We start from the raw sequence: 11966 nt of genomic DNA, 5'->3' as shown, positions 1-11966 counted from the left end.
GATTAGTTCTGTGAGGTTTCCACTGCCAGTCAAAGCTTTGGACTCACCTTCACATTTAAATGACAGTAGATGGACCTCAGATGGACAACCAGTGCCCAGCGTCACTGGGAACTCCTTCAGACTGTTGGAAAACATTTCAGGTGACTGCCTCATGAAGCTCATCCAGAGAATACTAAGAATGTGTAAAACAGTAATAAAAGCAAAATGTGTCTATTTAGAAGAATCTGAAATATAAAACATGCTGTGAGTTAGGTCACACTTTTTTAAACTACATAATTCCATGTGTTCGTTCATAGTTTTAATGCCTTCAGTGAGAATCTACAATGAAAATAGACATGAAAATAAAGAAAAACCAGGTGAGTCCACACTTTGGACTGGTAGTGGACATCTCACATGTGGTCTCACTGGTGAACCAGCCTTTATGTGTAAGTAACTTATGGATTTATGCTATTTCTTTTCCTTTTTATTGTGTATGTTTTTTTTTATCTTATCCTAAGGACCTAGTTTCTGTGTCCTTAATAAAGCTTGAATGAATGAATGAAAATACGCACACAATAAAAAAAAAACCTCCATACTTTCAAGTTGCAGTCATCCCAGTGTTTCCAGAACTGACATGTGTAACGTTCAGCACAATGTGCAAGATTAGTCAGCAATAAAATTACAGTATTCTCTAAAGGATTCAGGCCACACTCAAACGTAAATATCAGATTTCTCAACACAGCACACAATGAATTTACATGATTACACATAAACAGTTCACTGGCACTGGTCCATCTGGACTCTTTTAATAAGAGTCATAGATAGATAGATAGATAGATAGATAGATAGATAGATAGATAGATAGATAGATAGATAGATAGATAGATAGATAGATAGATAGATAGATAGATAGATAGATAGATAGATAGATAGATAGATAGATAGATAGATAGATAGATAGATAGATAGATAGATAGATACTATATTGTCATTATACAGAATGTACGATGAAATTTGGTGCACTATCAGGACAGACTCATAAATAGTAATAGTAATAAATAGTGATAATAACTCTAAAAATATGTAATAAAAACAAAATCTGCATCACTCACATATCAACATCCATTCATTCGTTGTCTCACACATCCACCTCCTTCTTTATCACACAGCAGTACGTCACATGTGTCCCTTAGAGCATCAGTGTTTTCCAGGGTCAGTGTGTGGACGCTGGCCTGTGTCTAGTCCACCCACAGATGTGCTGTGGACGCAGAGCTGCAGGACCATCCAAACAGTCACTTTCACCTGGACTGAACAAGAGCAGAATGTCCATGACAGTACGTTCACTTGTGCGAACAACATCCGACACTGATGATCCATGTCCTGGTCATGTGACAAATGATCTGGAATGATGTGACAACACTGCAGTATAAAGTGTTTAACCCATAAGTGGCTGTATTTTTATCCGACATGTTGCAGTCTGTCCTCTGCACTGAGCAGCACAAACCACAAAAATACCATTTTTCTGTAGTTTGCCCAGAGGAAACACAGCAGCGTGTGACAGAACATTACATTGTAGAGGTCAAACTGGCTGTATGATACACAACCTAAGGCCTGTTTCACTGACTTGAATTTAAAAATAAAAAATGTTAAATATGCTATTGACTTTTTTCCCCTGCAGTCTAACTTTACACCTATATTCCAGCCATAGGAGGAGGACGTAATAACTTTGTACCCCGTCCCTCGAAGGGGAACCAGGGGGTCTTGTTTTTGGTTCAGTTTGTTTGTTCCATTGTTCATTAACACTCTAGCAGCAAAACCATGAGTTGAATTCATACCAAACTGGGTTTATAGATTGCCAGTAGATCTGATTACATGTGAACAGTCGGTCAAAGTTAAATTTTTTTGCATTTTTAAAAGCTTTTTTTTTACCCCCTTTACTTGTGATGGGCAAAATTTCAAATGTCTCTAGCAGCAGAACTACAGGTTGAATTCATATCAAATTGGGTTTATACATTACCGGTGACCTAGTTTACATGTGGCTAAATTTTGGGAAAAGTGGGTCAAAGTTCAAATGTTTTATGAATTTTTAAAATCTTTTTTCTTCTTCCATTTACTTACAATGGGCGAAATTTCTAATGTCTATTAAAAACATCCATTTTGTTTCAATTTCCTTCAAACTTGGCACATATATAGAGGCAGCTGATCTGCTGACATCAGCACATGCATAGACATGATGACATCAGGTGGACCGATGCCAAAATAAACTACAATACGTGTGAGGGACGTGTGTTGTGCCTGACACCACTTGGTTTATTTTTTATGATTTTTGTAATAATTTTTACTTTTTTTTGGGTCTAATTGTATGATTACATCATGTTAGGATAATCTTAAATGGATGAGATGTTTTTGTGCGGTGATTATCTGCAGGAGTCCATATTTTCTGTGGTTGGATGTGTGTATCACACACACTTTGCTCTTAATGTTAAAAAACTCCATATTATTTTTCACAGTTTGTGTTAGGTTAGAATTGAAAAGTTGCTCATTTTTGCACAATCTTTAAAATTCTAAGCTAAAATTTGCACATTGTATACAAAAGAAAATTACAAGGCTAGCATCTGTCTCTGAAGTGTGTGAAACACACACTATTTCTGCCATTATAACCACTGTTTTTGATCCATAAGCCATTCATAAATATCAGTTTTTGATTATATTTGTAGCTCAGTGTACATTGTCAGTACTTGTTAATTGGACCCAGATCTTCATTTAGACTAACATATCAGATCCCTCTGTAACTAAAGAATGCTTTAATTGTGAAATATGTACTTTATCTTTTTATTTCCTACCTAATATTACAGTTTAGTGGATAATCTTTAATGCTAAGTGAGTGTTTTCCATGGCAGACGTTTGTCTCTATACAGCGGTACCATCCAGCCTGGTGTCGTATGTTGTAACACTGACTCCGTCATTCAGACAGACCGTTCGCCTCATTATCTCCCACAGATCGGCCTCTCAGACGAGCAGCCGAGAGAGAAAAGAGACCACAGCAGATGACATTAAAGGGCAATTAGAGACATTAAAACATGACTCAGCCGCTGAAAAATCTAACGCTGTCACACTGACTCTGCAGACGCTGAACTGTCCTCACCTTAAACACTACAGCTGAGGGATTTGTTTTTAACACATATTAGAAAATCAGTGGTGGTGAGTGAGCGCCTGCTGCCGATGGTCAAAATGGAAAAGTAAAAATACAAAAAAAAGATAAGGCTTTTCTGGAGAAACGTCCATGAATGTGACTCCTGAACCAAAACTCTAACGGTAGACCTTCTCCTGCTAGCATAAAAAGCACTGAATGGTTTAGGCCCAGAATCCATCAGAGACCTTCTAGTCCAGTCTGAACCCTCCAGTCCACTCAGGTGGTCTGGTGCAGGTCTGCTCTGGGTTCCCAAAGTCAGAACGAAACCTGGAGAATCAGCGTTCAGTTTCTATGCTCCGTAGATCTGGAACAAACAACCAGAAAATATCAGGTCTGAGAGTCTGGGTTCTGTTCAGTCCAGGTTCCAGACTCACCTGTTCACTGGGTTCTGGTTCTGGTTCCAGACTCACCTGTTCACTGGGTTCTGGTTCTGGTTCTGGTTCCAGACTCACCTGTTCACTGCTGCCTTTGACTAAAGGGATTTGGACTTTTAACATTTTAGATTCTCCTTCCAAACTCTGCACTGCCACTCTTCCTTTAATATGTGTGTGTTTTTATTATTTTTTATTTTTTGGGATTTTCTGTGTTGTTTTCTTGCTGTTTTTAATCCCCTCTGACATGTTTCTTTTCTAATGTTTTAAATGTGTTTCTTTTTCCCTGTCGTTGTATTTCAGTGTCCTGTGTGAAACACCTTGAATTGCCTTGTTGTTGAAATGTGCGACACAAATAAACTTGCCTTGTATTCAGAAATCATTAAAATATCAGTTTAACCCACAAAGACCCAAACAGCCACAGGTAGTCACATCCATCTACTGATCTAAACTGTTTAATACCTGTTGATCCATTTATCCTATCAATACATGTAAATATTTGGTGTAAAATGCAGTTCTGCATCTTTTCATGGTCATCAGATATGACCATATTTGGACGTTCAGAGGCTCCATAGTTACCGTGGAAACACTGTCGTCTTCTACAACATTGATTCCCCAGTCAAACCCATGGAGTTGGATCAGTGACAGTGGATGGACACACTGGGTTTATGTTCAGTTAATTTTAGATTTGAAAAAGTGGCTTTTTCTTCACTTTTCTGTGTTTCTGATAGAGTAACCCTGAACTTTAATCTGAGCTTTTATGAACAACTACATGATCAGGGAATTAAATATAGGAAAATATGTGATTTATGCTGAAAAAACACAAACTAAGGAGGATAATATCACAATCAATGGTAATAAGTCACTTAAGAAAGGTTAATTATTGAGAAAAATTAATTTGGAAACTGCCACAAAAGTAGCACTGGGTCTTTATGGGTTAAGGAGATTTTTAAGTGATTAGAAACTGCAGAACACTGAAAAAAAAAGTTGAACCATAATTCAATCTGCTTGATGACAGTTTAGATTAGATTAGATTAGATTAGATTAGATTAGATTAGATTAGATTAGATTAGGTTAGGTTAGGTTAGGTTGGGTTGGATTAGACAGAACTTTAAAACCCTCAGGAAACTGAGGTTCCAAAAGCAGCACAACACAAAATATACACACAAGAAATGATACTACAAGAAAAACGCAATAAAAACGCAATAAAAAAGCAATACGATAACTATACAAAAAAAAAAAAACAAACATTAGTGAAAAATTACAATTGCACTTTGGAAAGTACTAGTAGAAACAAGTGGGAATAATAATAATAATAATAATAATAGTAATAATAATAATAGTAATATATAATGCACGTTGTCCGATCGATGCTGCACCACAGGAGGGCGTTTGGGTACAATGCCGCTGTTGCACCACAGGAGGGCATTTTAGCCTCTTATGCTATCGTTCAATGGCACCACGGGTACAATGCCGCTAGTAATAATAATAATAATAATAATAATAATAATAATAATAATAAGTAGGAAATGTTGAAATGACTAAATATTCTACTAAATAGTTTTGTTTCCAATGAGTGAAACAGTGTTGTCTGGCTTGTATCAGATACAAAAACACAAGCAGAAGTGTGTGGTTTGACCAGATATTCCAGCCTTTGTAAGGTCAGTGGATGGAAGCTCATGAAAAACAGTGTGAAGCCTCAAACTGTGAGTACAGGTCACAGAAGCCTGATATTTCACTTGTGGAGCCAAACAGATGTAATAAAAAGGGAGTCAGAGCTAAACTTAAACGTCCCCCTGTGCTTTCAATACATAACCTTCCATGACATACTTTCAGTTTTACAAAAAGAAAAGAGAAAAACTTAGTAAAAGCCTTGAACTTTCTCTTGTGTGTGACTTTCTCTGACTTCTGCTGTTAGTAATCTGTAGGTTTGATGAAACACACATAAAGGACAGGATGTAAACCCTCAGTGATATACAAGGAAAAAAAGAAGAGGATTCCTCCACAAAACCCCTCAGATGATGCAGAGAAAATACACTTTTATGTTCAACTTGTAATTTGCATCTGCTCTTTGATGGCTCTTGTACTTTGATGCAATCATTTGTGAATATTTGCAATTCTAATAGAAATAAGATGCATATTTTACCTGTTAGTCAGACATTTTTACATGCATATTCATCAGAAGTGCACCTCAGGAGCTCACATGTTGCTGTTTTTAGACTTTATTCCTGGTCAAAGGCCAGGACGACCAGTCTGTCATGTTTTCTTCTGGGGTTCAGACACAGATAGGATTCGTTCTTTCATATGATATCAGTGATTCAGGTCAGGATAGCATTAGCAGGAGGAATCAGAGCCCATGTGACAGAAATTTACATAATTCACCAAATCAAAAACAGAAAGTACTCATGGAACAGGATGAAAGGCACGTCCTGTTTGACAATGTAAAGCAGAATGTTTTAGTCTAAGGCATTAAAAGCATCACATGTTCCAAACAAAGAGCTGCTTCTGCGTTCACATTTCAGTGACACCGACTGTTCAGAAGACGATTATCCACTTTTTGTAAAAAGGTTCTGGCCTCTAGAATTATAAACACGATGCTCCTGTGCTGCACAAGTGGCCAATTTCACATTGATTTTTAAAATTATACTGATTATGACAGAGAAAAGCACCAGATGGCCTCACTCTAATCTCACAACCTTCAACTCATTCTTTCTTTTTGCTGTTTCCCAGTTTGTCAGTCACTCAAAATAACACTGGGTCTTATTAACTTCATGTCCTGCATCAGCTGATAGTTTACATCACAGGTGTCAAACATGCGTCCCGGGGCCAAATCCGGCCCACCAAAGGGTCCAGTCTGACCCCTGGGATGAATCTGTGAAATATAAAAATTACACTGAAGATATTAACAATCAAGGATGTTCGAATCATTTCAGGTCAATCCAAACTAAAGTGGATCAGACTAATAAAATATTATCATAATAACCTATAAATAATGAAAACTGCAAATTTTACTCTTTGTTTTAGTATAAAAAAAAAGTAAAATTAGAAGAAGAAAAAAAAAAAAAAACATTTACAGACTATCCTTTTACAAAATATATGAATATCCTGAACAAATATGAACAATCTGAAATGTCTTTAGAGAAATATGTGGAATTTTAACAATATTCTGCCTGTTACTAAATCTTTCAGTTGTGATGCACATGTACAAATGATCAACTTAGGTCTAATATTGTTAACATTGCACTTTTTTTCTTCAGAATTTTCAGGTTGTTCATATTTGTTCATGTTATGTTCAAGTATAGTTCATAGATGTAAACATTTTCATCATGGAATTTTACTTTTTTCACTCAAAAACATCGATAAAACTTTGGAGTTGACATTATTTATCAGTTCTTCTCCTATTATTTATATTCTTTTACTGGTCCGGCCCCCTTTAGATCAGATTAGACTGAATGTGGACCTGAACTAAAATGAGTCTGACAGCCCTGGTTTACATTCTAACTCTGTTAGCTCTGGTTTTAGACAGAAAACAGCCACAGTAAAACCATTTATCACTACGGCTGGGTGCATCCATCTAAATATCCATAGTATTGCTACTAAGGTGAGTATCGGTATCGGATCGATTCTAGCTTGATGAGATCGATACTTTTGTTGCAGTGTCTCTTCTATTCGTCCAAGAAATGGACTCTATGCTCCGCCCCACTACTTCCTGAACTTCAGGTGCCTCCTTTGTTTCCTGTCTTTCATTATTGGACACACTGATTAATCCAGGTGTGTCTGCTACTTCTTGCTGCAACTACTGATTATTAATTAGGCACACCTGGACTAATCAGTGTGTCCAGTAATGAAAGACAGGAAATAAAGGAGGCACCTGACGTTCAGGAAGTAGTGGGGCGGAGCATCATAGAGTCCATTACTCGAATTTCCTCACAAAGTTCATGTGAGCGTAGCTTCTCTCCAAGTCTGTCTGTGCAAATAGCACACCTCTCTGTCTTTCTGTCTGTCTGTCTCTCTCTCTCTCTCCCTCTCTCTCAGGCACACTTTGCCCCTCCCCTCCACTCTGCCGGAGAGCGTAGAGTCCGAGCACCGACTGAGAGCAGCCTGTGATGGCGGAGAGCAAAAGAGCAGCGCTGTGTGGAGCTTATTCACTGCAGCTGACAGGGAAACAGCCACGTGATGTGAGTAAAAACATGTTGATTTGCCTAAAATCTATGCCCTGAGTTTTACCATAATCAGCTAACTAAAGGCAAAATCACACAATTATTCAATGATCATGACATTTCAAGTAAAAAGTATCCGTATGTGCGATACTAACCCTGTGTTTGCTTGGAATCAGTGATGCCAACATTCCCAGTGTAGCCCACCATGACTAGTCACCTCCGTTTTCTATATGATTTGTGTTGTCAATAGCTGGACTAAAGATCTGTTTGAAATCGACCAAAGTCAGAACTGTCACAGTTTAGTCTGAATTGTGGATCAACAAGCAACAACTTGGCAAAGATAATATCATCAAATAATAAGTTTATACCTTCATAAGAGTCATATTCAAACTCACCTGTGGAGAAGAAATGCTGCAATTCCAGCATCAAATTCCATTCTTTTCATTTAGAGCTGTGTCCAGTGGAGAAAACCACAATATCGCTTCTAGCTTTTATCACCAACTCAAAAAGGTTGTTTCTTAGTGGTTCTCATCCCATCTGGTCTCTCTCTTGCTTTGCTCAAAGGCCCTGTGGTGTTGGTTTTCTTCCCCATGGGAGAAGGCAGAGTGACTCACTACTCCCTCTAGTGGTCACATAATAATCAGCCCGTCAGTGGAAATGTACTCCGTTCACATTTCTTCAATCCAATACAGACATCTTTGGCAGAAGTCAGCTCTTTATTTTAAACACTGTGGTAGTAATTTTAGGTAATTCACTAGTGTTTTAAGTACAAATACTACGTGTAGCCCCAGTTAAGGGACCATGACAGTCAAAACCAACAGTCTGAAACCTAGATTTTAGAAATATCCACCTTTTTTATTTCAAACTAAATATTCAAACCATTACCTGGTTGTTGAAATGCAATGCTAGATTAGTTTTCTATCGGCTATCTCGTAGGTTAATTGATTAAATTATAACAGAGGTTTTTACGGAGGTGTTTCACTGTCCCTCAGTGCAGCTAAAATTTTCTTGGCTCCTATTTTTTTGTGTGAAATTAATTCTTTAAACTTGCAGTCAGTTTAATTCTGAGGCACTTTCTGTGACGAGTGGGCACTTAGTGTTTTGGGAAATGTAACTGGAAGTGAGAATTTCACAAATGAGTCCATGATGAGTAGTACAGTGGCAACTTCAGCCCCCCTGTACCAATAAAACTACACACTACAGCTGTCCGGGCCAAACAGTTTCCCACTGTAAGTGTTTATGGAACCACTGAGCTTTCTTCATTTATATTTAGCACTCTGGTATTTATCCTGGTACTATTGTACAGCAGAAGGGTTCTATAACATTTTGTGGTATAGTAATCTGTGTGTTTCCTACTGTGTCTGCAACAAGTAAAAGAAGAAACTGAGGAGAATAAAAGTCAACCAGATCACACCCTATGTTTAACTTTATCTCCTGAGGCCTACACTTTGCAACATCTCATTGTGAAATACAGTAGTAACTCATGTAGAAATACTGCAGGCGATGCATTTACAGCTCCTGATAAACTTGTCACACAACATAACACACAAAGTCTGTGATGGATGGCCTCCAGCAAGTACTCATCATTTATTAATGTCTTCAGGGTGGTCCCTTATGAATGTAGACGGACAAAGTTTTCTGAGACATCTCACTTTTTATTAGTCTAGAAAACATCATTAGGTGTATTTTGTTGTCATTTTGACCAGGACTTTTTGGAAGATGAAATCCTGTATCTAACCAATAAGACCCAAACAACCCCTGTAGACCACAAGCATCTATGGTCTAATATGTCTAATACCTGTCGATCCACTAATCCTATCAATACATGTAAATAATTGTTGTAAAATGCAGTTTTTCGTCTTTTCATGGTCATCAGATATGACCCATTTGGAAGTTCAGAGGCTCCGTAGTTACAGTGGAAACACCATCATCTTCTACAACACTGATTCACCAGTAAAACCCATGGGGCTGGATCAATGACAGTGGATGGACACACTGGGATTATGTTCAGTTAATGAGAGATTTGCTTAAAAAAAGGCACTTTTACTTCAGTTCTCTGTTTTTGATATAACTCTCAACTTTAATCTGAGCTTTTATGAGCATCTAAATTAAAAACAGGAAAATATCTGATGTTGACTGGGAAAAATAGCAAAATACAGAGGAAAGTATTACAATAAATGGTGTTAAATCACACAAGAATTAGTGAATTTTGGTAGAAATTTATTTGAGAACTAAAGTAACACTGGGTCTTTATGGGCTAACCCTTTAAACCCTCAACCTAAAATAGTCTGTGTGGACTTTTTTTCTTATTTTGACTATAAAAAGGTTAGAAAATATGCTGAGAGTTCGTTTGCCTATTTTTCCAGAGCACTTTTTTTTCCAGATCTTTCAAAATCTAGCAGTTACATTATAATTTACTGCATGTTACAATTCTGCTAAAATGGCTTCTTCTCCATCTTCTACCACAGGCATGAGTGAAATTACCGATATGACTCCATAAAACCTATAAAGCACAATGTCTCAGGTTTCAGAAACTGTTGGAATTTTTCCAACTGCACAAACAGTTCATCTCTGTTTGGATGAAGTAACCTTTGAATTTACTCTGAGCTTTAATGAACATCTACATGATCAGTGAATTAAATATAGGAAAATAGATAATATATAGTGGAAAAAAATCCAAAATAAAGAGGATAATATGATAATAAATGGGGATAAATAACTTAAGAAAGTTTAAATAGAGAGAAAAATTCATTTGGGAACTGACACAGAAGTACCACCAGTTCTTTATGGGCTAAATGGGAACCTCCTGGTTAAATAAAGGATAAAAAAAAAAAAACATACACAAAACGTTGTCAAGATGAATGGTAGGATGTAAGAGTAGAGAATAGTACTGGGAAAAAAGTACATTTTAACTAGGCATAAAGTTCCCTATTTAGTAACTTTTATGGTTAAAAAAACAATAGAGCAAAAATTGATTAAATGCCATAAAAATAAAATAAAATAAAATAAAATCGCCCTACTTTCCAACCTGCGTAGATTGCGGTTGGATATAATTAACCAAGTCGGAGCACCAGAAAATACACACAGGTAATATTGGACGGGCGGTGCTGTATGGCGGCTATATGAAATCGATTTTGAAACGCATTAACCCCGCCCGCTCGGGACGCATAAGTTTATTTAACCACGCTAACCCCAAACATCCCGGAAGTGACCGCTGAACGCAAAATAGAAACAAACAGACTGTCGGAGAAAGACGAGCTCATCGAGGGAACGGCCTCTGTACTGTGTTCTCTGCTGTTTTTCTTACTTTGTTCTTTTTTTACTGATGACTACTTGGACCACGATGATGATAAAAGTTCCTTCGTGGGTGTTTGCCGCTGCCTTTGTGCTGCTGGTTAGCTTTGCTAGCCTCGGAGGAAGCCAAACAACAGCCCCTCCACCATCCCGTGAGTTCCACTGGACTGAACTACTGAAAACACTGTGTGGACGTTTGACTCATTTACATGGGACTTAGTGTTAGGAGCTTATGTGGTACCGTAGAGCTAATGAGTGACTAAAACAATGCCATGCTACGTGTTTTGAAGCGGGTCACGGGTGCTGTTTGTGGTCATAGTAGAGCAGTAGGAAGGTTTTTGACTTTCTTTCCTGGTTGTTTTGTCTCATTTCAGCCTGTTCTTCCTACACAACGTGTGATACCTGTGTTCCTCATGCAAAGGTAATAAAGTATACCTTGAACTTTACCCTGTCACACACTTATTTTATCTTCACCATGTTGAGCTCTTAATAATGGCGCACTTATCTTTCCACAGTTTAATCTGCTTTGCTTTGTTTCCATTAGGAATGACTTCAACAAAATGTCACCTGACCATGCGTTTCCATTAGGTTTTCTATCAACATGGGTCAAAACAGGTGTCTGAAAGTGTTTGGTGTAGATTAAATACAGCAGAAGTGCATTTTGGTTGAATGTTTCCTACTATGAGTAAAATGATTATTAGAAAAACTCATTTTAAATTGGTGCAATAGAGTCAGAATAGCTATAAAACACAGTAAACAACACCAGAGTCAACAGGAGACACACATGAGAAAATGCATGTTTATGTTTCCATTAAGTTCTCTGTCAATATGTGCCAAATCAGGCGTCTGAAAGTGTTTGGCGTTGATAAAGTACAGCAAAAGTGAATTTGGTTGAATATTTCCTACTGTGAGTGAAATGATTATTAGAAAAACTCATTTTAAGTTGGTGTAATAGTCAGAATAGCTATA

General features: G+C 37.4%; 1 protein-coding gene across 1 annotated transcript in view; it reads left to right on the top strand.

The window, feature by feature from the left end:
* The first annotated feature begins 10899 nt into the window (after nucleotides 1–10899).
* LOC115435147 (pituitary tumor-transforming gene 1 protein-interacting protein) overlaps nucleotides 10900–11966 on the top strand; it is a 41064-nt gene continuing 39997 nt past the window's right edge. The window contains exons 1-2 of the mRNA XM_030157365.1: nucleotides 10900–11149; nucleotides 11372–11418. Of these exons, the coding sequence (XP_030013225.1) occupies nucleotides 11029–11149; nucleotides 11372–11418 (168 nt within the window). The 5' untranslated portion in view covers nucleotides 10900–11028. The remainder of the gene's footprint in view (nucleotides 11150–11371; nucleotides 11419–11966) is intronic.

The sequence above is a fragment of the Sphaeramia orbicularis genome, chromosome 16 (genome assembly GCF_902148855.1).
Source record: "Sphaeramia orbicularis chromosome 16, fSphaOr1.1, whole genome shotgun sequence".
Lineage (NCBI taxonomy): Eukaryota > Metazoa > Chordata > Actinopteri > Kurtiformes > Apogonidae > Sphaeramia > Sphaeramia orbicularis.
The sequence above is the reverse complement of the archived record's forward strand: the minus strand, read 5'-3'. Positions and strand labels throughout refer to the sequence as shown.